This window comes from Pseudophryne corroboree, chromosome 10 (genome assembly GCF_028390025.1).
Source record: "Pseudophryne corroboree isolate aPseCor3 chromosome 10, aPseCor3.hap2, whole genome shotgun sequence".
Taxonomy (NCBI): domain Eukaryota; kingdom Metazoa; phylum Chordata; class Amphibia; order Anura; family Myobatrachidae; genus Pseudophryne; species Pseudophryne corroboree.
This window is the reverse complement of record NC_086453.1, coordinates 372,002,121-372,029,422: the sequence shown is the minus strand read 5'-3', so window position 1 is coordinate 372,029,422 and position 27,302 is coordinate 372,002,121. Positions and strand designations below refer to the sequence as shown.

Genomic DNA, 27,302 nt, shown 5'->3' with positions numbered 1-27,302 from the left:
TATAGATACTAGTAGTTACCAGTCCGTCAAAATTACGGAACATCATAAAAGTAATGTCAGCACGGGCAGATGTGGAAGCCCGAACGGAGCAGCGCGTGAATTGCTCCGTCAGGCACCATCTAGTGCAAAACACTTGAATTCCCCCCATAGAGGTGAGGAGCAGCGTTAGCCTTTTATTATATAGGATTACTCAGTGCTGTGCAATCTCCGATAGGTACAAAGTAAAGCCATAACAAGAGAGAACCCTTCCAGTTACCATATAAAGCAATACATGCTGAGAGGAGGAACAGCGTATGGAGAGCTGTCATGCAGCTGCCGTGGCACGCCCCCCCCAACGGTCCGGCCACGCCTGCGTTGGCCGGACCGCGTCTACTAAACGGCGGCTTACTAAACGGCGGCCGTTCAGCCCCCTCCCGCCCAACGACCGCCTCTGTCTCAGAGACGATCGCTGGGCACCGACGACTGCATGCACAGTTCCGAACCGATCGCTGCGCTGCGACAAACTGACCCCCAATGTGTACACAGCAACCCGGGGCAATGATTGGTTTGATTGGTTCATCCGATTTGCGCCATGTTTGTCGGTAGCGATGGGCTGATAGCGTACCGCTAACGTAGAGAGATCAGTCCGACGTGGTGCATTTCAAATTGTATCTTCAATTAACTCTAAGGACATTTATGGTTCAGACAGGAATGATAACGGATTAATGTGTACACCGGAAATGGGACGTTCTCCGGAACGTTTCATCTCTCCGCCTATATGGCGGCAACACTCATATAACGCACTGCGCTGGGAAAGGTCACTGAGGAGATAGTTACAGAAGTGAGACTGGATGGGTGTATATAAAGGTCTGTAAAGCGCCTTGAGTCCTGTTGGAGAAAGAGCGCTACATAAATAAAATTATTATAATAATAATAATTTTATTTATGTAGTAATTATGCAAGAATTTATTATTATTATTATTATTATTATTATTATTATTATTATTATTATCAAAAACAGAAGTTTTCCAAAACTTTTTCGGGCTCAGTGCTGTAGTGACTGGTGGCAGCCACTAGTGGGCGGCGGTGTAGCACGTTTAGTTTAGTGTCAGCTCCTAGTGAGGGAGTTTGTCCTGTGTAATGGTCACAGACAGACCCCGACCTGGCCTCCCTAATAATGGCACATCCTTACACAATGCAGCCTCTGGCCGTAATGCAAAGCTGAGAAAATAAATAGCACACGCGTGACGTGAACAGATATTATTCTGAGTGTGACTCTAAGACGCACGGTGAGACGCAGTCAGTGATCATTGTCAGTCAGTGCACACGCTCAGCGCTGCTTTATATTACAGCATAGCAGCACATACATCAATAGGAAGACACTGTTATATGACAGCCGCGTCCTAGCACTCGCACTGTGCACCTCACACTCATTACTGGTCTCACGTCAGCTCCACAAACCCACAGAAAGCCCATAGCGTGTAACCACTGCCAATTACCTGCTCAGTAATGAGGGGATTATCATGCTACAACAGTCACTGTGTTACCTGTATCTTACCATGTAACACATGACCTGGCTCATCCAATCATGTGCTCACTTATCAGTCAGTGCCCGGCAGGTGTACCAGTCAGTGCCCGGCTCCCGTCAGGTGTATCAGTCAGTGCCCGGCTCCCGTCAGGTGTATCAGTCAGTACCCGGCTCCAGTCATGTGTATCAGTCAGTGCCCTGCTCCCGGCAGGTGTATCAGTCAGTACCCGGCTCCCATCATGTGTATCAGTCAGTGCCGGCTCCCGTCAGGTGTATCAGTCAGTGCCGGCTCCCATCATGTGTATCAGTCAGTGCCCGGCTCCCGTCAGGTGTATCAGTCAGTGCCGGCTCCCGTCAGGTGTATCAGGCAGTACCCGGCTCCCATCAGGTGTATCAGTCAGTGCCCAGCTCCCATCATGTGTATCAGTCAGTGCCCGGCTCCCGTCAGGTGTATCAGGCAGTACCCGGCTCCCGTCAGGTGTATCAGGCAGTACCCGGTTCCCGTCAGCTGTATCAGGCAGTACCCGGCTCCCGTCAGGTGTATCAGGCAGTGCCCGGCTCCCGTCAGGTGTATCAGGCAGTACCCGGCTCCCGTCAGGTGTATCAGTCAGTGCCCAGCTCCCATCATGTGTATCAGTCAGTGCCCAGCTCCCGTCAGGTGTATCAGGCAGTACCCGGCTCCCGTCAAGTGTATCAGTCAGTGCCCAGCTCCCGTCATGTGTATCAGTCAGTGCCCAGCTCCCATCAGGTGTATCAGTCAGTGCCCGGCTCCCATCGGGTGTATCAGTCAGTGCCCGGCTCCTGTCAGGTGTATCAGTCAGTGCCCGGCTCCTGTCAGGTGTATCAGTCAGTGCCCGGCTCCCATCAGGTGTATCAGTTCGTGCCCAGCTCCCCCAAGGTGTATCAGTCAGTGCCCAGCTCCCATCAGGTGTATCAGTCAGTGCCCGGCTCCCGTCAGGTGTATCAGGCAGTACCCGGTTCCCGTCAGGTGTATCAGTCAGTGCCCGGCTCCCGTCAGGTGTATTAGTCAGTGCCCGGCTCCCCTCAGGTGTATCAGTCAGTGCCCAGCTCCCGTCAGGTGTATCAGTCAGTGCCCGGCTCCCGTCAAGTGTATCAGTCAGTGCCTGGCTCCCGTCAAGTGTATCAGTCAGTGCCCGGCTCCCGTCAAGTGTATCAGTCAGTGCCTGGCTCCTGTCAGGTGTATCAGGCAGTGCCCAGCTCCCGTCAGGTGTATCAGTCAGTGCCCTGCTCCCATCAGGTGTATCAGTCAGTGCCCGGCTCCCATCAGGTGTATCAGTCCGTGCCCAGCTCCCCCAAGGTGTATCAGTCAGTGCCCAGCTCCCATCAGGTGTATCAGTCAGTGCCCGGCTCCTGTTAGGTGTATCAGTCAGTGCCCGGCTCCTGTTAGGTGTATCAGTCAGTGCCCAGCTCCCATCAGGTGTATCAGTCAGTGCCCGGCTCCTGTTAGGTGTATCAGTCAGTGCCCGGCTCCTGTTAGGTGTATCAGTCAGTGCCCAGCTCCCCCAAGGTGTATCAGTCAGTGCCCGGCTCCTGTCAGGTGTATCAGTCAGTGCCCTGTTCCCGTCAGGTGTATCAGTCAGTGCCCTGTTCCCGTCAGGTGTATCAGTCAGTGCCCGGCTCCCCTCAGGTGTATCAGTCAGTGTCCGGTTCCTGTTAGGTATATCAGTCAGTGCCCAGCTCCCCCAAGGTGTATCAGTCAGTGCCCGGTTCCTGTCAGGTGTATCAGTCAGTGCCCGGCTCCCGTCAGGTGTATCAGTCAGTGCCCAGCTCCCATCATGTGTATCAGTCAGTGCCCAGTTCCCATCAGGTGTATCAGTCAGTGCCCAGTTCCCATCAGGTGTATCAGTCAGTGCCCTGTTCCCGTCAGGTGTATCAGTCAGTGCCCTGTTCCCATCAGGTGTATCAGTCAGTGCCCGGCTCCCGTCAGGTGTATCAGTCAGTGCCCGGCTCCCGTCAGGTGTATCAGTCAGTGTCCGGTTCCTGTTAGGTATATCAGTCAGTGCCCGGCTCCTGTCAGGTGTATCAGTCAGTGCCCGGCTCCCGTCAGGTGTATCAGTCAGTGCCCGGCTCCCGTCATGTGTATCAGTCAGTGCCCGGCTCCCGTCATGTGTATCAGTCAGTGCCCGGCTCCCGTCATGTGTATCAGTCAGTGCCCGGCTCCCGTCAGGTGTATCAGTCAGTGCCCGGCTCCCATCAGGTGTATCAGTCAGTGCCCGGCTCCCATCAGGTGTATCAGTCAGTGCCCGGCTCCCGTCAGGTGTATCAGGCAGTACCCGGTTCCCGTCAGGTGTATCAGTCAGTGCCCGGCTCCCGTCAGGTGTATCAGTCAGTGCCCGGCTCCCCTCAGGTGTATCAGTCAGTGCCCAGTTCCCATCAGGTGTATCAGTCAGTGCCCAGTTCCCATCAGGTGTATCAGTCAGTGCCCTGTTCCCGTCAGGTGTATCAGTCAGTGCCCTGTTCCCATCAGGTGTATCAGTCAGTGCCCGGCTCCCGTCAGGTGTATCAGTCAGTGCCCGGCTCCCGTCAGGTGTATCAGTCAGTGCCCGGCTCCCGTCAGGTGTATCAGTCAGTGTCCGGTTCCTGTTAGGTATATCAGTCAGTGCCCGGCTCCTGTCAGGTGTATCAGTCAGTGCCCGGCTCCCGTCAGGTGTATCAGTCAGTGCCCGGCTCCCGTCATGTGTATCAGTCAGTGCCCGGCTCCCATCATGTGTATCAGTCAGTGCCCGGCTCCCGTCAGGTGTATCAGTCAGTGCCCGGCTCCCCTCAGATATACCAATCAGTGCCCAGTTCCCATCAGGTGTATCAGTCAGTGCCCGGCTCCCGTCAGGTGTATCAGTCAGTGCCCGGCTCCCCTCAGGTGTATCAGTCAGTGCCCGGCTCCCCTCAGATATACCAATCAGTGCCCAGTTCCCATCAGGTGTATCAGTCAGTGCCCGGCTCCCGTCAGGTGTATCAGTCAGTGCCCAGCTCCCGTCAGGTGTATCAGTCAGTGCCCGGCTCCCCTCAGATATACCAATCAGTGTCCAGTTCCCATCAGGTGTATCAGTCAGTGCCCGGCTCCCCTCAGGTGTATCAGTCAGTGCCCGGCTCCCATCAGGTGTATCAGTCAGTGCCCGGCTCCCATCAGGTGTATCAGTCAGTGCCCGGCTCCCGTCAGGTGTATCAGTCAGTGCCCGGCTCCCATCAGGTGTATCAGTCAGTGCTCGGCTCCCCTCAGGTGTATCAGTCAGTGCCCGGCTCCCGTCAGGTGTATCAGTCAGTGCCCGGCTCCCCTCAGGTGTATCGGTCAGTACCCGGCTCCCCTCAGGTGTATCAGTCAGTGCCTGGCTCCCGTCAGGTGTATCAGTCAGTGCCCGGCTCCCGTCAGGTGTATCAGTCAGTGCCCAGCTCCCCTCAGGTGTATCAGTCAGTGCCCAGCTCCCCTCAGGTGTATCAGTCAGTGCCCAGCTCCCCTCAGGTGTATCAGTCAGTGCCCAGCTCCCCTCAGGTGTATCAGTCAGTGCCCAGCTCCCCTCAGGTGTATCAGTCAGTGCCCAGCTCCCCTCAGGTGTATCAGTCAGTGCCCAGTTCCCATCAGGTGTATCAGTCAGTGCCCGGCTCCCGTCAGGTGTATCAGTCAGTGCCCAGCTCCCGTCAGGTGTATCAGTCAGTGCCCGGCTCCCCTCAGATATACCAATCAGTGCCCAGTTCCCATCAGGTGTATCAGTCAGTGCCCGGCTCCCCTCAGGTGTATCAGTCAGTGCCCGGCTCCCATCAGGTGCATCAGTCAGTGCTCGGCTCCCATCAGGTGTATCAGTCAGTGCCCGGCTCCCATCAGGTGCATCAGTCAGTGCCCGGCTCCCCTCAGATATACCAATCAGTGCCCAGTTCCCATCAGGTGTATCAGTCAGTGCCCGGCTCCCGTCAGGTGTATCAGTCAGTGCCCGGCTCCCCTCAGGTGTATCAGTCAGTGCCCGGCTCCCCTCAGGTGTATCAGTCAGTGCCCGGCTCCCCTCAGGTGTATCAGTCAGTGCTCGGCTCCCGTCAGGTGTATCAGTCAGTGCCCAGCTCCCCTCAGGTGTATCGGTCAGTGCCCGGCTCCCCTCAGGTGTATCAGTCAGTGCCCGGCTCCCGTCAGGTGTATCAGTCAGTGCCCAGCTCCCCTCAGGTGTATCAGTCAGTGCCCGGCTCCCCTCAGATATACCAATCAGTGCCCAGTTCCCATCAGGTGTATCAGTCAGTGCCCGGCTCCCGTCAGGTGTATCAGTCAGTGCCCGGCTCCCCTCAGGTGTATCAGTCAGTGCCCGGCTCCCCTCAGGTGTATCAGTCAGTGCTCGGCTCCCCTCAGGTGTATCAGTCAGTGCCCGGCTCCCGTCAGGTGTATCAGTCAGTGCCCGGCTCCCCTCAGGTGTATCAGTCAGTACCCGGCTCCCCTCAGGTGTATCAGTCAGTGCCTGGCTCCCGTCAGGTGTATCAGTCAGTGCCCGGCTCCCGTCAGGTGTATCAGTCAGTGCCCAGCTCCCCTCAGGTGTATCAGTCAGTGCCCAGCTCCCCTCAGGTGTATCAGTCAGTGCCCAGCTCCCCTCAGGTGTATCAGTCAGTGCCCAGCTCCCCTCAGGTGTATCAGTCAGTGCCCAGCTCCCCTCAGGTGTATCAGTCAGTGCCCAGCTCCCCTCAGGTGTATCAGTCAGTGCCCGGCTCCCGTCAGGTGTATCAGTCAGTGCCCGGCTCCCATCAGGTGTATCAGTCAGTGCCCGGCTCCCGTCAGGTGTATCAGTCAGTGCCCAGCTCCCCTCAGGTGTATCAGTCAGTGCCCGGCTCCCCTCAGGTGTATCAGTCAGTGCTCGGCTCCCGTCAGGTGTATCAGTCAGTGCCCAGCTCCCCTCAGGTGTATCAGTCAGTGCCCGGCTCCCGTCAGGTGTATCAGTCAGTGCCCAGCTCCCGTCAGGTGTATCAGTCAGTGCCCAGCTCCCCTCAGGTGTATCAGTCAGTGCCCGGCTCCCGTCAGATATACCAATCAGTGCACAGTTTACACAAGCTGATCACTACTGTACAATCTCCCTACACAGATATAATAGCACATGAGGATATGTCAGCAGCACAAGTTACATATTGTAAACCTGAGAGACCTCACATCATTCATTTTATCATTGATTTAGCATAGAAATTCCCACATTTACAGGTATATATACTTTGACCGGAATAATACAAAAGGTGACTTCCATTTTTTACTTTCCAATACAAATAAAGCTGGAATACTGTAACATGAGTCCTAGGCAGCGAAGGGTCCCACCACACCTGTCCACAAGCGTGGGTCCCCATACATACATACATACATACATACATACATACATACATACATACATACATACATAGGGTATATAAATGTCCGTCTTACCATTGAAGCTGGTCAGGTTGCTGAAATCGAATAAGCTGCCGTTGAAGCTGGAGAACGAGGAGTTAAACTGGTAGAATAAGTCTGTGGCGTTGGAATTCTCTCCAGGAATAGAATCTGCAAAAAGGTTCATCTGCAGAAGGGTCTTTAGGAGGTAGCGCAGCATGCTGACTGGAAGCTGTGGGGGACAGGTGTACCCCTCTTCATCAACCTGCGGGGAGACAAGAGCACCCCTTCACTGGTGGCAAAGGCTACAGGAGAGCACCCCTTCTTTCTGGAAGACAGACCCTCCAAAGTATGGGGAGAGACAGCCCCAAGTCTGGAAGCAGAAGCTACAGAACAGAACCCCTCTTTTGAGAAGAGGTGTGTAGATGAGAGGACCCCCAAGGTTGGGGGGGGATGAGGAAGGAGGAAGAAACAGAGCACCCCCGTTTTCCTTGAACACCTAGGCAGAAGACGAGATCACCCCCTTCTCCAGGGCAAATCCTATACACAGAAGGGCCCCCCAATTACTAGAAGCTATGCAAGAAGAAGAAGGGGTCCCCGTTATCCGGCAAGGTATCTGCATGTCCAGGCATCTGTCAGGAATCCTGCAGAATAACTTCAGACGTCTGTGCGAGACCGGAGCTCCATCCCCAGATCCACTCCCTCCTCCTTCCAGCGCTGTTGTGATGGGAGGTCCCCTGGGGGGATGCCAGGAAAAGGCAGAAACCAGGTGCTGGGACCAATAAATGTTTAATTATTGGATTAATAACACTCCCCCGGGGGGTCCTGCTCCTGCAGACCAGCGCTCAGTCCTCCTTCTCCCCAGCAGAGTGATATTAATGAGAGCCGCAGACCAGGAAACTTCCCCTCTTCCAGCATCAGCTATCTGCATGCACAGGAGAAACCCATCACTCCACCAGAGGATGCAGAGCTGGACCACCCCCCCCCCCCCTCCCCAAATTACAAAGTGCTCCTCATGCAGATCCTCCTCTCTGCTAAAATGGTCCCTTGTCCTCCCTCCCTCCCAATTACACCACAGATACCAGGCACAAAGTTACCACTTACCTTTGATGACATAATGGGAATAGCGAACGCAGGACGGGAGCCGGCGATGAATATTCATGCAGAAAATCGTGTCATTCTAAAATGTTTTCTTCTTCCTCTTGTGCCAATATTTGCCCAGAATACGAATCAGTTAATGAAGTGTGACTTTAATCCTAGATTTCTGCTAATTAATCTGGTATTTTTGCATGCCTGGTGGATAGGAGAAATACGCGGAGCAATTATTTCCAGGCCGGGAACATGCTGGCAGTACTGGCTGCTCCAAATATTATTAAAATAGTATTTTTAACCTCCCCTACTCTAAGCTTGGAGGGTTAGCGCCTAACACTAACCGGGGTGTCGGTATTCCAGCGTCGGCAGTCACATGAACTCATCCCCCCAGCGATGTTATTACTAGATATAAGGTCTAATTCAGACCTGCGATCAGATAGCCGCCACCCAGAGAGAGTGAAAACCCGCCCCATGCAAGTGTGCAAATGCACGTGCATGCCGTATAAAAACTTCGCCAGACAGCGGACAGCTGCAAATCCGTTTGCATCTCTCTCACCATCTAATAATTTTTCCATACTGTGCAGTCTGTGCGATACAGGCTGATCGGGGCCGGAGCTGACGTCACCCGCCCGCCCTGAAAACGCTTGGGAACGCTTACATTTTTCAAGACACTCCCAGAAAACGGTCAGTTACCACCCCCCAAACGCTCGCTCCCTGTCAATCAACTTGCGTGCGCCTAGCGATCAAAATTTTCGCACCATTCTTTTGCAGTTTGGCCTCGCGCCTGCACATTGCGATCCATACGCGTTGTTTGATAATCGCCCGTCATGCGAAATCGCAGGCTGTTAGTGTGTAGTGCCCCCAGTTCACATTATGCCACACTGCCCCCCACGCCATGTGTGGGGGTCCTCCTTAGGCGACCTCCCCAGCTACCCTGTTAATCCGCCTCTGATTTTGATCCGCGGCCTGCTGGAGACGCAGGATGGCGCAAAACTGCCCTGAAACTTGTTACTTGTCACGGAACACAGAAAACGGAGGCAGGAATAATCTCTTTCTTACAGCCTGCTCTTGGCGGTGATAAATTGCAGTGGCGGAGTGAATTGGAGGTGGGATGTGGATGAGGGTAAATCCTGATCTCATGTCCCTGCATACAAAATAGCGTCATTACAGGGCACTAAAGTACGGGATGATCTGAGGGCATCTAGCGTCTGACACAGAGACCTAAACTCAATGAGAGTCAGGGGCTGAAATTGGGCTTTATTCCGGGGATAATTACTCAGAAAGACTGCAGTGCCTGTACAGCAATTACTCCTCAAAATCAATGCACGTGTGTGTTTATACTGCACCATCAACATACGCAGCGATTTACAGAAATACATCGAGTGCAGAGCACAACTACGGCGGCGAGTACTGGCTCCTGAGTCCCTGTATACTGGCCCTCATTCCGAGTTGATCGGTCGCAAGGCGAATTTAGCAGAGTTACACACGCTAAGCCTACGCCTACTGGGAGTGTATATTAGCTTCTTAAAATTGCGACCGATGTATTCGCAATATTGCGATTACAAACTACTGAGCAGTTTCAGAGTAACTTCAACCTTACTCTGCCTGTGCGATCAGTTCAGTGCTTGTCGTTCCTGGTTTGACGTCACAAACACACCCAGCGTTCGCCCAGACACTCCTCCGTTTCTCCAGCCACTCCTGCGTTTTTTCCGGAAACGGTAGCGTTTTCAACCACACGCCCATAAAACGCCGTGTTTCCGCCCAGTAACACCCATTTCCTGTCAATCACATTACGATCGCCGGAGCGACGAAAAAGCCGTGAGTAAAAATACTATCTTCATTGTAAAATTACTTGGCGCAGTCGCAGTGCGAATATTGCGCATGCGTACTAAGCGGATTTTCATTGCGATGCGATGAAAAATACCGAGCGAACAACTCGGAATGAGGGCCACTGTGACATATACCCACGGGGGGTGGGGGGGGGTGGATATTACAAAATGATGCAATAAAGATGCACAGAAAAAAATAAAATAAAATATCTTTTTTTTTTGGTACACCCAACATTAGGGGTGAAACTATGAATGATTATTTAAAAAAATAAATAACTCTGGATTAAAATAAATATGAAGTCATTATTTTAGTGCCACCGACCAGACAGATGATAGAGTGGTTTGCAGCGGAACATTCGTGGCCTGATTCGGTCACATGCAACATCGGGGTTCCTAGAAGCTGAGCGATTTCTTGCTGTGGCGCCGGCGCGTGTGCACGCACAAAGACGCACAGTCATTCAATCTCAATGGTGCGGCTGATGGTGGGGTCTGAAGACGCAATGCGGTGGTATTACAGAGAGCACATCCCACATCAGCCTCTCCACCGAAGGTGTATCATCCTATATTACCCCCTATGTATAGAGGACTATTCCCTCCGGCCCTCTCACTTCTTCCACATAATCCCTCCGCCTTTTTCCACCATCAATTGTACATCCCGTGTTCTCTATCCAGGGGGTAAATCTACTCAAGCTTCTCAAACAGAGAATTGGTGATGTTGCCCATAGCAACCAATCAGATGCTATCATTTTCTAAAAGGCAATAGTGAAAGGATAGACAGCATTTGATTGGTTGCTACGGGCAACATCACCAAATATCTGTTTTAGAAGATTTAGTAAATTTACCCGCAGATTGCTGATGAACAGAGTCTAATCTGCCATTTGTGCACATCCTATAGCAGGCATTCCCAACCACGGTCCTCAAGGCACACCGACAGTGCAGGTTTTAAGGATATCCAGGCTTCAGCGCAGGTGACTCAATTAGTAGCTCAGTTATTTTGATTTAAACATCTGTGCTGCAGCCTGGATATCACTAAAACCTGCACTGTTAGTGTGCCTTGAGGACCCTGGTTGGGAATGCCTGTCCTATAGAATATAAGGCTAATGCTTCTCCTCACCTATATGGGGGGAATTCAAGTGTTTCGCGTGCCGACGTCCACTAGATAGCACCCGGCAGAGCAATTCAAGTGTTGCTCTGTTCGGCTTCCCACTTCCTGTCAATCACATTACGATCACCAGAACGAAGAAAAAACCTCGTAATGCCGTGAGTAAAATACCTAACTGCATAGCAAATTTACTTGGCGCAGTCACACTGCGGACATTGCGCATGCGCATTAGCGACTATTCGCTCCGTTGCAACAAAAAAATAACGAGCGAACAACTCGGAATGACCCCCAAGGTACCTTACATTGAAACACAGAATGTGACGGCAGATAAGAGCCACACGGCTCGCGCGCCAGGGTTAATGTATTCGTTTATTTATTTATTTTGGGAGCCAATAAACCTTACAGTATATTTGTGGTTTGTGGGAGGAAACCCATTCAAGCACATGTAGAACATACAAACTCCACACAGTTAGGGCCGTAGTGGGAATTGAATCCATGACCTCAGTGCTGTGAGGCAGTAATGCTAACCACTACACCATCCGTGCTGCTGAAATTGTTCTCAAGTTGTACGTACCCCCCTTTTGCTTTCTGCTTGTTCACTGGGCCGGGCTGGGGCGTAGTGTGGGCTGGGGGCGGGGCATAGTTTTACTATAGACATCACACTGTCGCACTTCCAAAAAGGGATTGGTTAGATGGCTCAGTCTCCTCCTACTCCCTTACATCCTGTCAGGGTCTATTATAATAGATAATTTGCATATATTGGCCACCTAAGATCTCCCCAATTACACTGCACAATGCAATGTATCTGTCAGACGGATCGTCAATGTCGCACATCAATATTTGCATCCCCATCTGCTGTATATTATTACGAGAGTTCCTGGCACTCAGGTCCAGGGCTTTTCCTGGAAATCTACCGGAGCTCTATACACGGATTAATATGCCAGGTACAATATGATGAGATGACATTTTGCTATTTATCAAATAAAATACTCTCTCTTTATAGTGGTCACGCTAGGCTGATTTAGCGGGGTGCTGCGCCGTTGATGCCGTGAACGTGCATCATCCTGGGATTTCTGCATGTGAGAAAGGCCCTTAGTCCAGGTTTGAGTCCTAATTCAGACCTGATTGCAACAGCAACACTTTTCTCTAATGGGCAAAACCATGTGCAGTGCAGGTGGGGCAGATGTAACATGTGCAGAGAGAGTTAGATTTGGGTGGAGTGTGTTCAGACTGAAATCTAAATTGCAGTGTAAAAATAAAGCAGCCAGTATTTACCCTGCACAGAAACAATATAACCCACCCAAATCTAACTCTCTCTGCACATGTTACATCTGCCCCCCCCCCCCCCCCCCCCTGCAGTGCACATGGTTTTGCCCATTAGAGAAACATTTTGCTTTTGCGATCAAGTGTGAATTAGGCCTTAAGGGGGACATTTACTAAGCAGTGATAAGAGCAGAGAAGTGAGCCAGTGGAGAAGTTGCCCATGGCAACCAATCAGCTCTGAAGTAATATCTATAATTTGCATACCATAAAATGATACAGAGCTGCTGATTGGTTGATGGGGCCACTTCTCCACTGGCTCACTTCTCCGCTCTTATCACTGCTTAGTAAATGTCCCCCTAAGTCACGTGTCAGCAACCCTGCTCCCAGCCAGGGTCATAGGGCAGAGATCCAGGACTTTGCCATCTTGCTAGACTCAGCAAATTCCCGGGTCACATGTCTGAAAGGGGTGTAATGGGAAGGCTTGGGTGCAGCACAGCTTGTCCCTAAGAGCTGGACACACTCACAAGAGTGATTACGGTAGGGCCGCGCCCCCTCCCTCGTTAGCCATGCCTCCTTTTCAGGCACACACAACAATCCCTTGCCCGTGCCTCGGCGCCCTACCCACATCCTAGCGGGAGAGATAGATTATGTTATAGTCACAGGAGGCCTCTGTTGGCATAGCAGATCCAAGTGCTGCATCTGAAGACACAGCATTGTATCACAATCGCAACCAGATTGGCCGCCTCACCTGTGCTGCCAGAAGACGCAGACTCTGATCTCGGCACTCCCAAAAAACATTTTCAGGAACATTGGCCCTCATTCCGAGTTGATCGCTCGCTAGCTACTTTTTGCAGCGCTGCGATCAGATAGTCGCCGCCTATAGGGGAATGTATTTTCGCTTTGCAAGTGTGCGATCGCTTGTGCAGCCGAGCGGGACGAAAACGTTTTTTGCAGTTTCAGAGTAGCTCTGGACTTACTCAGCCGCTGCAATCACTTCAGTCTGTCCGGTCCCGGAATTGACGTCAGACACCCGCCCTGCAAACGCTTGGACACGCCTGCAGTTTTCCAAACACTCCCAGAAAACGGGTCAGTTGACACCCACAAACGCCTTCTTCCTGTCAATCTCCATGCGATCAGTTGTGCGAATGGATTCGTCGCTAGAAACATTGTACAGCAACAATGCTGTTTGTACCCGTACGACGCGCGTGCGCATTACGGTGCATACACATGCGCAGTAGTAACCTGATCGATGCGCTGCGAAAAACAGCAGCAAGTGATCAACTCGGAATGAGGGCCATTGTCCAGTGCCGTCTGCTCCCCACGCCAAATGGCCGTAGCCTGTCACAGGTTTAAGTGCGAGAAGCTAGTCCGTGCAGCCAATCTCAGTGTGAAATGTGGGCCAAATTCAGATCTGATCGCAGCAGCAAATTTGTTAGCAAATGGGCAAAACCGTGTGCACTGCAGGGGGGCAGATGTAACATGTGCAGAGAGAGTTATATTTAGGTGGGTTATATTGTTTCTGTGCAGGGTAAATACTGGCTGCTTTATTTTTACACTGCAATTTAGATTTCAGTTTGAACACACCCCACCCAAATCTAACTCTCTCTGCACATGTTACATCTGCCCCCCCTTGCAGTGCACATGGTTTTGCCCATTTGCTAACAAATTTGCTGCTGCGATCAGGTCTGAATTAGGCCCTGTATTCTGGCCCTGTATGGGCCCTGGTTCTGGCCCATACAGCACACGCAGTAGCTTGCAGCTAGGATACAAGAGGCTGAGCTACCTCCGGTTATGGAAAATCCCATCTGACATGATGCAGCACCTGCAGGATCCTGATCATAGAGCCTCTATGATCAGGATCCTGCAGGTGCTGCATCATGTCGGATGGGATATGATAGAGGGAGACAAGGGCAGGAAGCCTGTGCATGCCACCTAGGCCCAAACGTGTCAGCAATGCCTTGGCTAGCTACCATCATATAAAACTTGCATGATCTGGGTGAAGTTGACACTAATTGCAGTGCGGACATGCAGGATGTGTCATTGATGTGTGGGCTTTTTAAAGGCTAATCTGGCAATTCTAGCAAGATAACATTTGTTAGAGTTCTAAGATGCAAAAATTTGTATGATAATGACCAGTCCTCACTGGAGCGTCCAAACTACGGCCTGTGGGTCAAATGTGGCCTGGATCCTGCAGCAATATGGCCCACTAACTGGACCGTAGTTTGGAGGTCGGAGTGGTCCACCCGCCAACAGGCAAGCACTTTGCAGGGTTTACTACCAAGACATGAAGAGCAAGGATGTGCAAGGAAACATTTTACAGCTCAAGATGAAGATCAGCACGGCACCATGGCAAGTATCTGTCCCCACTGACCACTGTCCTCTCCGTACTGCCAACTCTCCTGTCCCAGCTCCTCAGTCTCCTCTCCATACTGCCAACTCTCCTGTCCCAGCTCCTCAGTCTCCTCTCCATACTGCCAACTCTCCTGTCCCAGCTCCTCAGTCTCCTCTCAATACTGCCAACTCTCCTGTCCCAGCTCATCAGTCTCCTCTCCGTACTGCCAACTCTCCTGTCCCAGCTCCTCAGTCTCCTCTCCGTACTGCCAACTCTCCTGTCCAAGCTCCTCAGTCTCCTCTCCATACTGCCAACTCTCCTGTCCCAGCTCCTCAGTCTCCTCTCCATACTGCCAACTCTCCTGTCCCGGCTCCTCAGTCTCCTCTCCATACTGCCAACTCTCCTGTCCCGGCTCCTCAGTCTCCTCTCCATACTGCCAACTCTCCTGTCCCGGCTCCTCAGTCTCCTCTCCATACTGCCAACTCTCCTGTCCCGGCTCCTCAGTCTCCTCTCCATACTGCCAACTCTTCTGTCCCAGCTCCTCAGTCTCCTCTCCATACTGCCAACTCTCCTGTCCCGGCTCCTCAGTCTCCTCTCCATACTGCCAACTCTCCTGTCCCGGCTCCTCAGTCTCCTCTCCATACTGCCAACTCTCCTGTCCCGGCTCCTCAGTCTCCTCTCCATACTGCCAACTCTCCTGTCCCGGCTAATCAGTCTCCTCTCCATACTGCCAACTCTCCTGTCCCGGCTCCTCAGTCTCCTCTCCATACTGCCAACTCTCCTGTCTCGGCTCCTCAGTCTCCTCTCCATACTGCCAACTCTCCTGTCCCGGCTCCTCAGTCTCCTCTCCATACTGCCAACTCTCCTGTCCCAGCTCCCCAGTCTCCTCTCCATACTGCCAACTCTCCTGTCCCGGCTCCTCAGTCTCCTCTCCATACTGCCAACTCTCCTGTCCCGGCTCCTCAGTCTCCTCTCCATACTGCCAACTCTCCTGTCCCAGCTCCTCAGTCTCCTCTCCATACTGCCAACTCTCCTGTCCCGGCTCCTCAGTCTCCTCTCCATACTGCCAACTCTCCTGTCCCAGCTCCTCAGTCTCCTCTCCATACTGCCAACTCTCCTGTCCCGGCTCCTCAGTCTCCTCTCCATACTGCCAACTCTTCTGTCCCAGCTCCTCAGTCTCCTCTCCATACTGCCAACTCTCCTGTCCCAGCTCCTCAGTCTCCTCTCCATACTGCCAACTCTCCTGTCCCGGCTCCTCAGTCTCCTCTCCATACTGCCAACTCTCCTGTCCTGGCTCCTCAGTCTCGTCTCCATACTGCCAACTCTCCTGTCCCGGCTCCTCAGTCTCCTCTCCATACTGCCAACTCTCCTGTCCCGGCTTATCAGTCTCCTCTCCATACTGCCATCTCTCCTGTCCCAGCTCCTCAGTTTCCTCTCCATACTGCCAACTCTCCTGTCCCGGCTCCTCAGTCTCCTCTCCATACTGCCAACTCTCCTGTCCCGGCTAATCAGTCTCCTCTCCATACTGCCAACTCTCCTGTCCCGGCTCCTCAGTCTCCTCTCCATACTGCCAACTCTCCTGTCTCGGCTCCTCAGTCTCCTCTCCATACTGCCAACTCTCCTGTCCCGGCTCCTCAGTCTCCTCTCCATACTGCCAACTCTCCTGTCCCAGCTCCCCAGTCTCCTCTCCATACTGCCAACTCTCCTGTCCCAGCTCCTCAGTCTCCTCTCCATACTGCCAACTCTCCTGTCCCGGCTCCTCAGTCTCCTCTCCATACTGCCAACTCTCCTGTCCCGGCTCCTCAGTCTCCTCTCCATACTGCCAACTCTCCTGTCCCGGCTCCTCAGTCTCCTCTCCATACTGCCAACTCTCCTGTCCCAGCTCCTCAGTCTCCTCTCCATACTGCCAACTCTCCTGTCCCGGCTCCTCAGTCTCCTCTCTATACTGCCAACTCTTCTGTCCCAGCTCCTCAGTCTCCTCTCCATACTGCCAACTCTCCTGTCCCAGCTCCTCAGTCTCCTCTCCATACTGCCAACTCTCCTGTCCCGGCTCCTCAGTCTCCTCTCCATACTGCCAACTCTCCTGTCCTGGCTCCTCAGTCTCGTCTCCATACTGCCAACTCTCCTGTCCCGGCTCCTCAGTCTCCTCTCCATACTGCCAACTCTCCTGTCCCGGCTTATCAGTCTCATCTCCATACTGCCATCTCTCCTGTCCCAGCTCCTCAGTTTCCTCTCCATACTGCCAACTCTCCTGTCCCGGCTTCTCAGTCTCCTCTCCATACTGCCAACTCTCCTATCCCGGCTCCTCAGTCTCCTCTCCATACTGCCAACTCTCCTGTCCCGGCTCCTCAGTCTCCTCTCCATACTGCCAACTCTCCTGTCCCGGCTCCTCAGTCTCCTCTCCATACTGCCAACTCTTCTGTCCCAGCTCCTCAGTCTCCTCACCATACTGCCAACTCTCCTGTCCCAGCTCCTCAGTCTCCTCTCCATACTGCCAACTCTCCTGTCCCAGCTCCTCAGTCTCCTCTCCATACTGCCAACTCTCCTGTCCCAGCTCATCAGTCTCCTCTCCGTACTGCCAACTCTCCTGTCCCAGCTCCTCAGTCTCCTCTCCGTACTGCCAACTCTCCTGTCCCAGCTCCTCAGTCTCCTCTCCGTACTGCCAACTCTCCTGTCCCAGCTCCTCAGTTTCCTCTCCATACTGCCAACTCTCCTGTCCCAGCTCCTGACTCACCTATCCATACTGCCAACTCTCCTGTCCCGGCACCTGACTCACCTATCCATACTGGCAACTCTCCTGTCCTGGCTCCTGACTCACCTATCCATACTGCCAACTCTCCTGTCCCTGCTCCTGACTCACCTAACCATACTGCCAACTCTGCTGTCCCAGCTCCTGACTCAGCTATCCATACTGCCATCTCTCCTGTCCCTGCTCCTGACTCACCTATAAATACTGCCAACTCTCCTGTCCCAGCTCCTGACTCACCTATCCATACTGCCAACCCTCCTGTTCTGGCTCCTGACTCACCTATCCATACTGCCAACTCTCCTGTCCCAGCTCCTGACTCACCTATCCATACTGCCAACCCTCCTGTTCTGGCTCCTGACTCACCTATCCATACTGCCAACTCTCCTGTCCTGGCTTCTGACTCAGCTATCCATACTGCCATCTCTCCTGTCCCTGCTCCTGACTCACCTATCCATACTGCCAACTCTCCTGTCCTGGCTCCTGACTCACCTATCCTTACTGCCAACTCTCCTCTCCTGGCTCCTGACTCACCTATCCATACTGCCAACTCTCCTGTCCCGGCTCCTGACTCACCTATCCATACTGCCAACTCTCCTGTCCCGGCTCCTGACTCAGCTATCCATACTGCCAACTCTTCTGTCCTGGCTCCTGACTCACCTATCCATACTGCCAACTCTCCTGTCCTGGCTCCTGACTCACCTATCCATACTGCCAACTCTCCTGTCCCTGCTCCTAACTCACCTATAAATACTGCCAACTCTCCTGTCCCAGCTCCTGACTCACCTATCCATACTGCCAACCCTCCTTTTCTGGCTCCTGACTCACCTATCCATACTGCCAACTCTCCTGTCCCTGCTCCTGACTCACCTATCCATACTGCCAACTCTCCTGTCCTGGCCCCTGACTCAGCTATCCATACTGCCAACTCTTCTGTCCTGGCTCCTGACTCACCTATCCATACTGCCAACTCTCCTGTCCTGGCTCCTGACTCAGCTATCCATACTGCCAACTCTCCTGTCCCGGCTCCTGACTCACCTATCCATACTGCCAACTCTCCTGTCCTGGCTCCTGACTCACCTATCCATACTGCCAACTCTCCTGTCCTGGCTCCTGACTCACCTATCCATACTGCCAACTCTCCTGTCCTGGCTCCTGACTCACCTATCCATACTGCCAACTCTCCTGTCCTGGCTCCTGACTCACCTATCCATACTGCCAACTCTCCTGTCCTGGCTCCTGACTCACCTATCCATACTGCCAACTATCCTGTCCTGGCTCCTGACTCAGCTATCCATACTGCCAACTCTCCTGTCCCAGCTCCTCAGTTTCCTCTCCATACTGCCAACTCTCCTGTCCCAGCTCCTGACTCACCTATCCATACTGCCAACTCTCCTGTCCCGGCACCTGACTCACCTATCCATACTGGCAACTCTCCTGTCCTGGCTCCTGACTCACCTATCCATACTGCCAACTCTCCTGTCCCTGCTCCTGACTCACCTAACCATACTGCCAACCCTCCTGTCCTGGCTCCTGACTCACCTATCCATACTGCCAACTCTGCTGTCCCAGCTCCTGACTCACCTATCCATACTGCCAACTCTCCTGTCCCGGCTCCTGACTCAGCTATCCATACTGCCAACTCTCCTGTCCCAGCTCCTGACTCACCTATCCATACTGCCAACCCTCCTGTCCCTGCTCCTGACTCACCTATAAATACTGCCAACTCTCCTGTCCCAGCTCCTGACTCACCTATCCATACTGCCAACCCTCCTGTCCCTGCTCCTGACTCACCTATCCATACTGTCAACTCTCCTGTCCCTGCTCCTGACTCACCTATCCATACTGGCAACTCTCCTGTCCTGGCTCCTGACTCACCTATCCATACTGCCAACTCTCCTGTCCTGGCCCCTGACTCAGCTATCCATACTGCCAACTCTTCTGTCCTGGCTCCTGACTCACCTATCCATACTGCCAACTATCCTGTCCTGGCTCCTGACTCAGCTATCCATACTGCCAACTCTCCTGTCCCAGCTCCTCAGTTTCCTCTCCATACTGCCAACTCTCCTGTCCCAGCTCCTGACTCACCTATCCATACTGCCAACTCTCCTGTCCCGGCACCTGACTCACCTATCCATACTGGCAACTCTCCTGTCCTGGCTCCTGACTCACCTATCCATACTGCCAACTCTGCTGTCCCAGCTCCTGACTCAGCTATCCATACTGCCATCTCTCCTGTCCCTGCTCCTGACTCACCTATAAATACTGCCAACTCTCCTGTCCCAGCTCCTGACTCACCTATCCATACTGCCAACCCTCCTGTTCTGGCTCCTGACTCACCTATCCATACTGCCAACTCTCCTGTTCTGGCTCCTGACTCAGCCCTCCATACTGCCAACTCTCCTGTCCTGGCTCCTGACTCACCTATCCATACTGCCAACTCTCCTGTCCTGGCTCCTGACTCACCTATCCATACTGCCAACTCTCCTGTCCTGGCCCCTGACTCACCTATCCATACTGCCAACTCTCCTGTCCCTGCTCCTGACTCAGCTATCCATACTGCCAACTCTTCTGTCCTGGCTCCTGACTCACCTATCCATACTGCCAACTCTCCTGTCCCGGCTCCTGACTCAGCTATCCATACTGCCAACCCTCCTGTCCCGGCTCCTGACTCACCTATCCATACTGCCAACTCTCCTGTCCTGGCTCCTGACTCACCTATCCATACTGCCAGCTCTCCTGTCTCGGCTCCTGACTCACCTATCCATACTGCCAACTCTTCTGTCCTGGCTCCTGACTCACCTATCCTTACTGCCAACTCTTCTGTCCTGGCTCCTGACTCACCTATCCTTACTGCCAACTCTCCTGTCCCTGCTCCTGACTCACCTATCCATACTGCCAACTCTTCTGTCCTGGCTCCTGACTCACCTATCCTTACTGCCAACTCTCCTGTCCCGGCTCCTGACTCACCTATCCATACTGCCAACTCTCCTGTCCTGGCTCCTGACTCACCTATCCATACTGCCAGCTCTCCTGTCTCGGCTCCTGACTCACCTATCCATACTGCCAACCCTCCTGTTCTGGCTCCTGACTCAGCTATCCATACTGCCAACCCTCCTGTCCCGGCTCCTGACTCACCTATCCATACTGCCAACCCTCCTGTCCCGGCTCCTGACTCACCTATCCATACTGCCAACTCTCCTGTCCTGGCTCCTGACTCACCTATCCATACTGCCAACTCTCCTGTCCTGGCGCCTGACTCACCTATCCATACTGCCAACCCTCCTGTTCTGGCTCCTGACTCAGCTATCCATACTGCCAACTCTCCTGTCCTGGCTCCTGACTCACCTATCCATACTGCCAACTCTCCTGTCTCGGCTCCTGACTCACCTATCCATACTGCCAACTCTCCTGTTCTGGCTCCTGACTCAGCCCTCCATACTGCCAACTCTCCTGTCCTGGCTCCTGACTCACCTATCCATACTGCCAACTCTCCTGTCTCGGCTCCTGACTCAGCCCTCCATACACAAACCCACTGGCCGCATTAATACAGCATCTCATCACAGTGATTAAAATTGCAATCATTGAAAATATGTCTATTTAGACTAAGATATTGATTTTATTAGCTTTAGTGTTTCTTAGAATAAGATTTACTCTGCTTAGAACCCGTCTCTTACCTGAAGTCTGAAGGCTAATTGCACTATGAGAGTATGGCGCTCCAGAAACGAACTGCGCTGATTCACGCAGCTCTCCCTATTTTTCGTGACCATACCCACAATAATAATAGACGCAGCCTTTTAGCTGCATTAAATCTGGACTTTTGGTTGTATGAAGAATATGGTATAAGATTTAAAAAAATAAAAAAATAATATCCGTAAACGCTGGTCTCGTGGTTATCTCTTGCAACAGGATAATTCCTCAATGTCTAATTAAACAGATTGTGACAAAATTGTTCCGCTTATGATCTGTGCCGAGATAATATTCATTAAGTTGGAGTAATTGTAATTACATGTAAACATTCCAGTGCTGTGATAACAATAAGAGGGTCTTGTAAACATGTTAATTAGGACTACAGTGTAATTATGTTTGTGTGGAAAGTGCTTCTGAGTGGCGGGTGCCGCATTTACTCCAAGTGGGGGGTATAGCTTAGTGCCGTACGCCACAGACAGCGGATAGATAGCTGCTTTCAGTATATACAAGGCATAGGTTTCCTATATGACCGATAATGGCACAGACTGGGGAATGACGATAATAGTACCAGAATTAATTTATATGTATTAATACGTAATAGCTACACATGATACAAGTCAGTCATACACATAGTAACTCCTGCAGATAATACTAGTATAAACAGAGACCCATTAATGCTTCAGCGTCCATTAAGAAACATAACGTATAATGAAAGATGCACCCCTACTGGACGTTATATGGATATTAGAAGTCACCTTGGAGACAAGGACCTGGATAAAAAGACGCACTCCTACTGGACGTTATATGGATATTAGAAGTCACCTTGGAGACAAGGACCTGGATAACGTGCCCGGCCTGTGCTTTTGTACGGTCAGGTCTCTGAAGTCCAGGGTGACTAATCTCCATATGTGTAGTGGGGAGTGACTTATTCCCATTCTGTGGCCGGGATGTAATGAAGTTTTTTTTTGCCCCGTTTTTTTTTTTTTTTAAAGGGGCAATCGTGTATATGGCATGGTTTAGCCTCGTACATAATTGCCCCTTTAAAAAAAAAACATCCGAGTTGGACAAGCATCCCGCACGTCCGCTGAACTCGGACTTCATTACACCCCGGCCAGTATGTGTTTGATGAATACAAAATCGCCTCTTCTGTCCAGCCGTCCCCGCCAAAGCCTCTACGTCCGTTCTTCACCACAGGTTCTAAGCCAGCTGTATAAAAGCAGAGCATTATTATTGGAAATATCTACAGATATTGTTATGTTTAACAGAGCTGAACTGCAGGCCAGTAACATACTCACCAACTCTCCCTGTAATGGCAGCAAACGCCCCGGCTCCCTGAACAGCCTAACAACCCCCCGACTGCACTTCGCTCACATTATATAGCTATCATGTACTTGGGAACAGTGTTGGACTGGGGCATGAAAGGCCCCCCGGGGGAATGCAGTGACAAGGGCCCATACTTAGGGGTGTGGTCAGCCTGCAAAGGGGGTGTGACCAAGCACTACAGAGGCTTTACATACACAATAGACTTGTGCAGTGTAATGCAACATATCTACCACGGATAATACAAGTGCACAGTCTGGAACCTGATCCCTAGAGGAAGGAATGGGCACCCAGGCAGTGGGACCCACCGGTGGTTTCCCTGTACTCCTGTGGGCCTGCTTTGGAAATCAGGATAGATATATAGATACCCTAGAGCTTAATATGTAAGAAACAAATACACAGCTTTTATTTGCACCTTGAGGGGGTGGGTTTGGGGGGCGCCGATGCCATTTCTTGCACAAGGCGCTAAAATGTCTAGTCACGGCACTATTGTGGGCGACACCCCAGTGGTTCCTTATTATCTGTAATGATAGTGCAACCTCAGCCACAGAACCTGTGCAATTGATGAGTTTCCCGATTTAAAGGGATAGTATGGTAAATATATACACACACATACACACATTTTCAAATGGGGTCAGCAGTGCCATTTCCTTGCATTGGTTGTAAGGCACACTGGGGCAGATGTATTAACCTGGAGAAGGCATAAGGAAGTGATATATGCAAGGTGATAAATGCACCAGCCAATCAGCTCCTAACTGTTAATTTACATATTAGAGCTGATTGGCTGGTGCCTTTATCACCTTGCACATATCACTGGTTTAGCCTTCTCCAGGTTAATACATCTGCCCCAGGGTTTCTTGTGGCCACTTATATGGAACCACAGGTGAGTAATACACAATACATGAGCAAGCCCTGAAATGTATCTATGTCTTTTCGTCAACAAGTAGATCTTCATGAACACCGATGCTCGGCCGGAACAGTCCACGTACAGTGTAACAGTCCACGCTCACGGGTGCTGCTTTCACAGTCTCCCTGAAATGCTTTTTCCAAAGTAGGCAAATATTCTAGTACTTGTCACTGCTCCCATTGAGGGATCATTCAGCGGTTTCTCAGGTGCTTCTCACGCCACGTTAGTGTCCTCCCATCCTCACCATTCCGTACTACATGAAGCAGAAATAATATACACGTACCTGGTGATGAGAAGTCCAGAGACCTCCAGTCCTCACCACTGTAGCACCTTCTCTGCTTCCTCCCAGCTGTACAGGTGCTGGAGGTGATAAGTGCACCTGTACTCTGCTGCAGCCCCAGTCCAGCACCCCGGTGCTACAGCCCTCTGTGCAGGAAGCTAGAGCTCCAAGACACAGGTGAGGTCTTCAGCCCTTAAACAATAAAATAAGAAAAATAATATTTAAAAAACATACATCTTTTTATTGTTGAGACAGTATAGTTCAAATTCACATTTGAATTAAAAGGAAATGATAATGAACATTTCTTTTACATTAAAAATACAATTGTTTGTTTCAACTTTTTAAAATGATAATAAAGAGCTTTCACCCTATATATATATATATATATATATATATATATATATATATAATGTTTTTCAGAAGCATAGGTAACATAAAAATTCAGTGTATCACCAGCATGTAGTATTACACCAATTCATCATATTTTTTTACTTGCTTTGTGTTTTGTTTTATGTTTTTTTGCACAAACTTTGTGTCTTATTTGTTGCATTTTCTCTTTTACTTGAATCTGGGAGAGAAGCGGAATAGCAGAAGAGGATGGAGAAGACAAAGGAAAGTAGAGCAAAGGAATAAAACAGAGAACGTCCAGGAACCAAGGTCCAGAACGCAACCCAGTGGGACTTTGTTCCCGTATAAATGTGACAAGCATATTGCAGGATTCCCTGATAAAATCAGGGATTGCAGCTTTCTTAGATGCGGTAACCGGAGGCCACTTGACTCCCTGTAGGAAGCCGCAGCCACCTGCCTGGGCTGCGGCTGATTCCAATCACAGGCTGCGTAATTGAATCCCCGGCTCTTACCTTTCCTTTGTAGCATCCTCAGTCTGAATAAACATTTACAGATGTGTCTGGGGGTCTGCCGCTCGCTTAGACTTCTCCCTTTTATCACCTCCATATCCTATTCCTACACTTCATAACGCAGCATTGTTGTTTGACAAAACCCCCTCCGAGCCTCCTGTTTAATTACATTTCAATGGCACTTGTGCTATGTGAGGTGGAATACGTTCTGCATAAAATACCTCTGAAATGTACAATGCAATAAAATTATTTCCCTGGCTGATAGAATCGCGTACAGGTAAATGGAATCTTTCTGCGTTGTAAATGTCTGAGGTGACAGATATAATTCACTATATGACATGATAAAGTAGACTTACCATATTATCCCTTTAAATCGGGACGCTCATGGATTACACAGGTTCTGTGGCTGATTACAACCAGGTGACATGCAGGCTACGGCACCTGTGTAATTCATTAGTGTCCCGGTTTAAAGGGATGGTATGGTAAGCCTATGTTAAAGTACCGCCATCCAGGGCTGTTTCTAGCCAGTTTGGCGCCCAGTGCGAGATTTAAAAATGCGCCCCCCATGACATAAAAAAATGTGTCGTTCCCCCCCCCCCACACACACACACCTAGATTAAAAAAAAACTTGCGCGCGCACCCAGCAAGGGGGTGTGGCCTCATTTAAATGGGCATGGCCTCGTCTAAATGGGTGTGGCCTCGTCTGAAAAGACTACCTCACAATCCAGTTTTTGACCCTGCTCCAACAGATCACGACCACCACATGAAAAAAAAAATTCTACCGTATTAAGCCCCACACAGTAATGCCCCCTGCACCATATTATGCCACACACCGCAATGCCCTTGATACATTAAATCCCCACACTACGGCAGGCAAGAGTCCCCATTTCACACATTACGGCAGGTGTCCCCATTTTACACATTGAGAGAGAGAGAGAGAGAGAGAGAGAGAGAATAATTACAGAGGCGATTACCGCTCTTCGGCCCGCCTCACCAGTCGCTCCTTGCGCCGGCCTTTCCCTCTTTCTAACTTGGATCCCCCTCTGTACTCCGCTCGGGGAAGGGGGGGGAGTTTCGCGGAGTGACGGGGTTGCGTCGTGACGTAACGACGCAACCGCGTCATTCTGTGAAACTCCGCCCCCCGAGCGGGTAACTCGGGGAGAAATAGGAGGGGGAAGCAGGGAGCCACAGTTAGTGCCGCGGCGGGCGCCCAGTGCGGTTGCACTGCTCGCCTGCCCCAAGAAACGGCCCTGCCGCCATCACCCACACACAGCGGAGCCAGACCTTTATGGGGGGGCTGCACCAGATACAGCCTAAACATTCACTCCAATCTGGTGACATCACTGAGGCATGAGGCACTGTACCTCAGTTTCCAGAATTGCAAAATAGTTTCCAGGGAGACTTAGCTGCACAGCCGGTGTATGTACGTATGACTGTGATAATAATATATTCTCTGAATTAGCAGTACACATACACTCCTAAGGCCCGGGAATGAGAATACATGGCTGCAGGATAAGAGCACTGCTAAACAAATGTTCAGAGCAGAAATATAGGGACATCGGGGAGGGTCATTCCGAGTTGATCGCTCGCTAGCAGTTTTTAGCAGCCGTGCAAACGCTATGCCGCCGCCCTCTGGGAGTGTATGTTAGCTTAGCAGAAGTGCGAACGAAAAGATCGCAGAGCGGCTACTAAATAATTTTGTGCAGTGTCAGAGTAGCTTCAGACCTACTCAGCGCTTGCGATCACTTCAGACTGTTCAGTTCCTGTTTTGACGTCACGAACACGCCTTGCGTTCGCCCAGCCACTCCTGCGTTTTTCCAGCCACGCCTGCGTTTTTCCTGGCACGCCTGCGTTTTTCCGAACACTCCCTGAAAACGGTCAGTTGACACCCAGAAATGCCCACTTCATGTCAATCACTCTGCGGCCAGCAGTGTGACTGAAAAGCTTCGCTAGACCCTGTGTGAAACTACATCATTCGTTGTAATAGTACGACGCGCGTGCGTATTGCGCCGCATAAGCTTGCGCAGGAGTGCTGTTTTTTTGCATCATCGCTGCACAGCGAACATTTTCTGCTAGCGATCAACTTGGAATGACCCCCCATTGCCATGGACAAATCTTTCAATGCCTAAAAATCAGGGAGCGTTAGCAAATATTGTGATAATAGACGTCCTTCTCATGACTGATAGATGAGATAAGATTTTAACAAATTTAGTACCGCCATCGTCTAAGGGCAGCGAGATGATGGCGGTACTGCTGCCTCTGACTCACAGGGGGTCACGGCTCATTACACACACTGCCCGGCTGATTACGAGCCTTAACCCGATCAGCTGAGGATTGTATTGTACAGCTGTGTACCCACCTTTACACAAAGCACATAACTTTTTCACTAGTAAGTATACCTTTGTGTTTTGTTATGGCACAACAAAAAACACAGTAATGTTAGCTCATACTGTGGGAATATTCTCAAAGCATGAAGAGATAAAGTACTGACCAATCAGCTCCTGGCCTGTGTTTTTGCAGGCTGTGTTTGATTAATTAAAAATAGGAATTTAATACCTACCAGTAATTCCTTTTCTAGTAGTCCCTAGTGGATACTGGGAATCTATACTTTAGTACCCTGGGGTATAGATCAGGTCCACTGGAGCCTGGAATTTTAAAACCTTTAGTGTGTGTATGTGTGTACTGGCTCCTCCTCTCTATGCCCCTTCTACCAGACTCAGTCTAGGAAACTGTGCCCGAGTAGACGGACATACCACGAGAGAAGGAATAAATACAACAGCGATGAGGCAACAAGCCAACACACAACAATAATACCCCTTTCACACAGCCATAAATTTCCCGGGTTAAAACACATGAACGCGCATCAACCCGGGAAATGTCTTGGTGTGAAAGGGTACAGGGACAAAAACCCGGGATTTCTGTCCCTGCATTTCAACCCTGCAATCGACCAGGGTTGGTCCCGGGATCGTCCCTGGACCGTGGACAGTGTGAATGGTGCAGGGACATGTCCCACCTTCCCGGGTTGCCTCTGCTGAT

The 27,302-nt window shown here is 51.3% G+C and overlaps 1 protein-coding gene and 1 long non-coding RNA gene across 5 annotated transcripts in view; one reads left to right on the top strand and one right to left on the bottom strand.

The window, feature by feature from the left end:
- ROBO3 (roundabout guidance receptor 3) overlaps positions 1-7,494 on the bottom strand; it is a 510,456-nt gene extending 502,962 nt beyond the window's left edge. For 3 of the 4 annotated variants that reach the window (XM_063943744.1, XM_063943747.1, XM_063943745.1), the window contains exon 1: positions 6,906-7,493. In XM_063943744.1, the coding sequence (XP_063799814.1) occupies positions 6,906-7,068 (163 nt within the window). In that variant the 5' untranslated portion in view covers positions 7,069-7,493. Of the gene's footprint in view, positions 1-6,905 lie in introns of all 4 variants that reach the window. The other variant, XM_063943746.1, reaches the window with a different exon arrangement.
- A 15,567-nt stretch (positions 7,495-23,061) lies between these two features.
- Positions 23,062-24,519, top strand: LOC134966758 (uncharacterized). The gene is made up of 3 exons (XR_010188704.1): positions 23,062-23,105; positions 23,479-23,586; positions 23,990-24,519. It is a non-coding gene; the product is annotated as an uncharacterized LOC134966758 (long non-coding RNA).
- Positions 24,520-27,302: the final 2,783 nt, after the last annotated feature.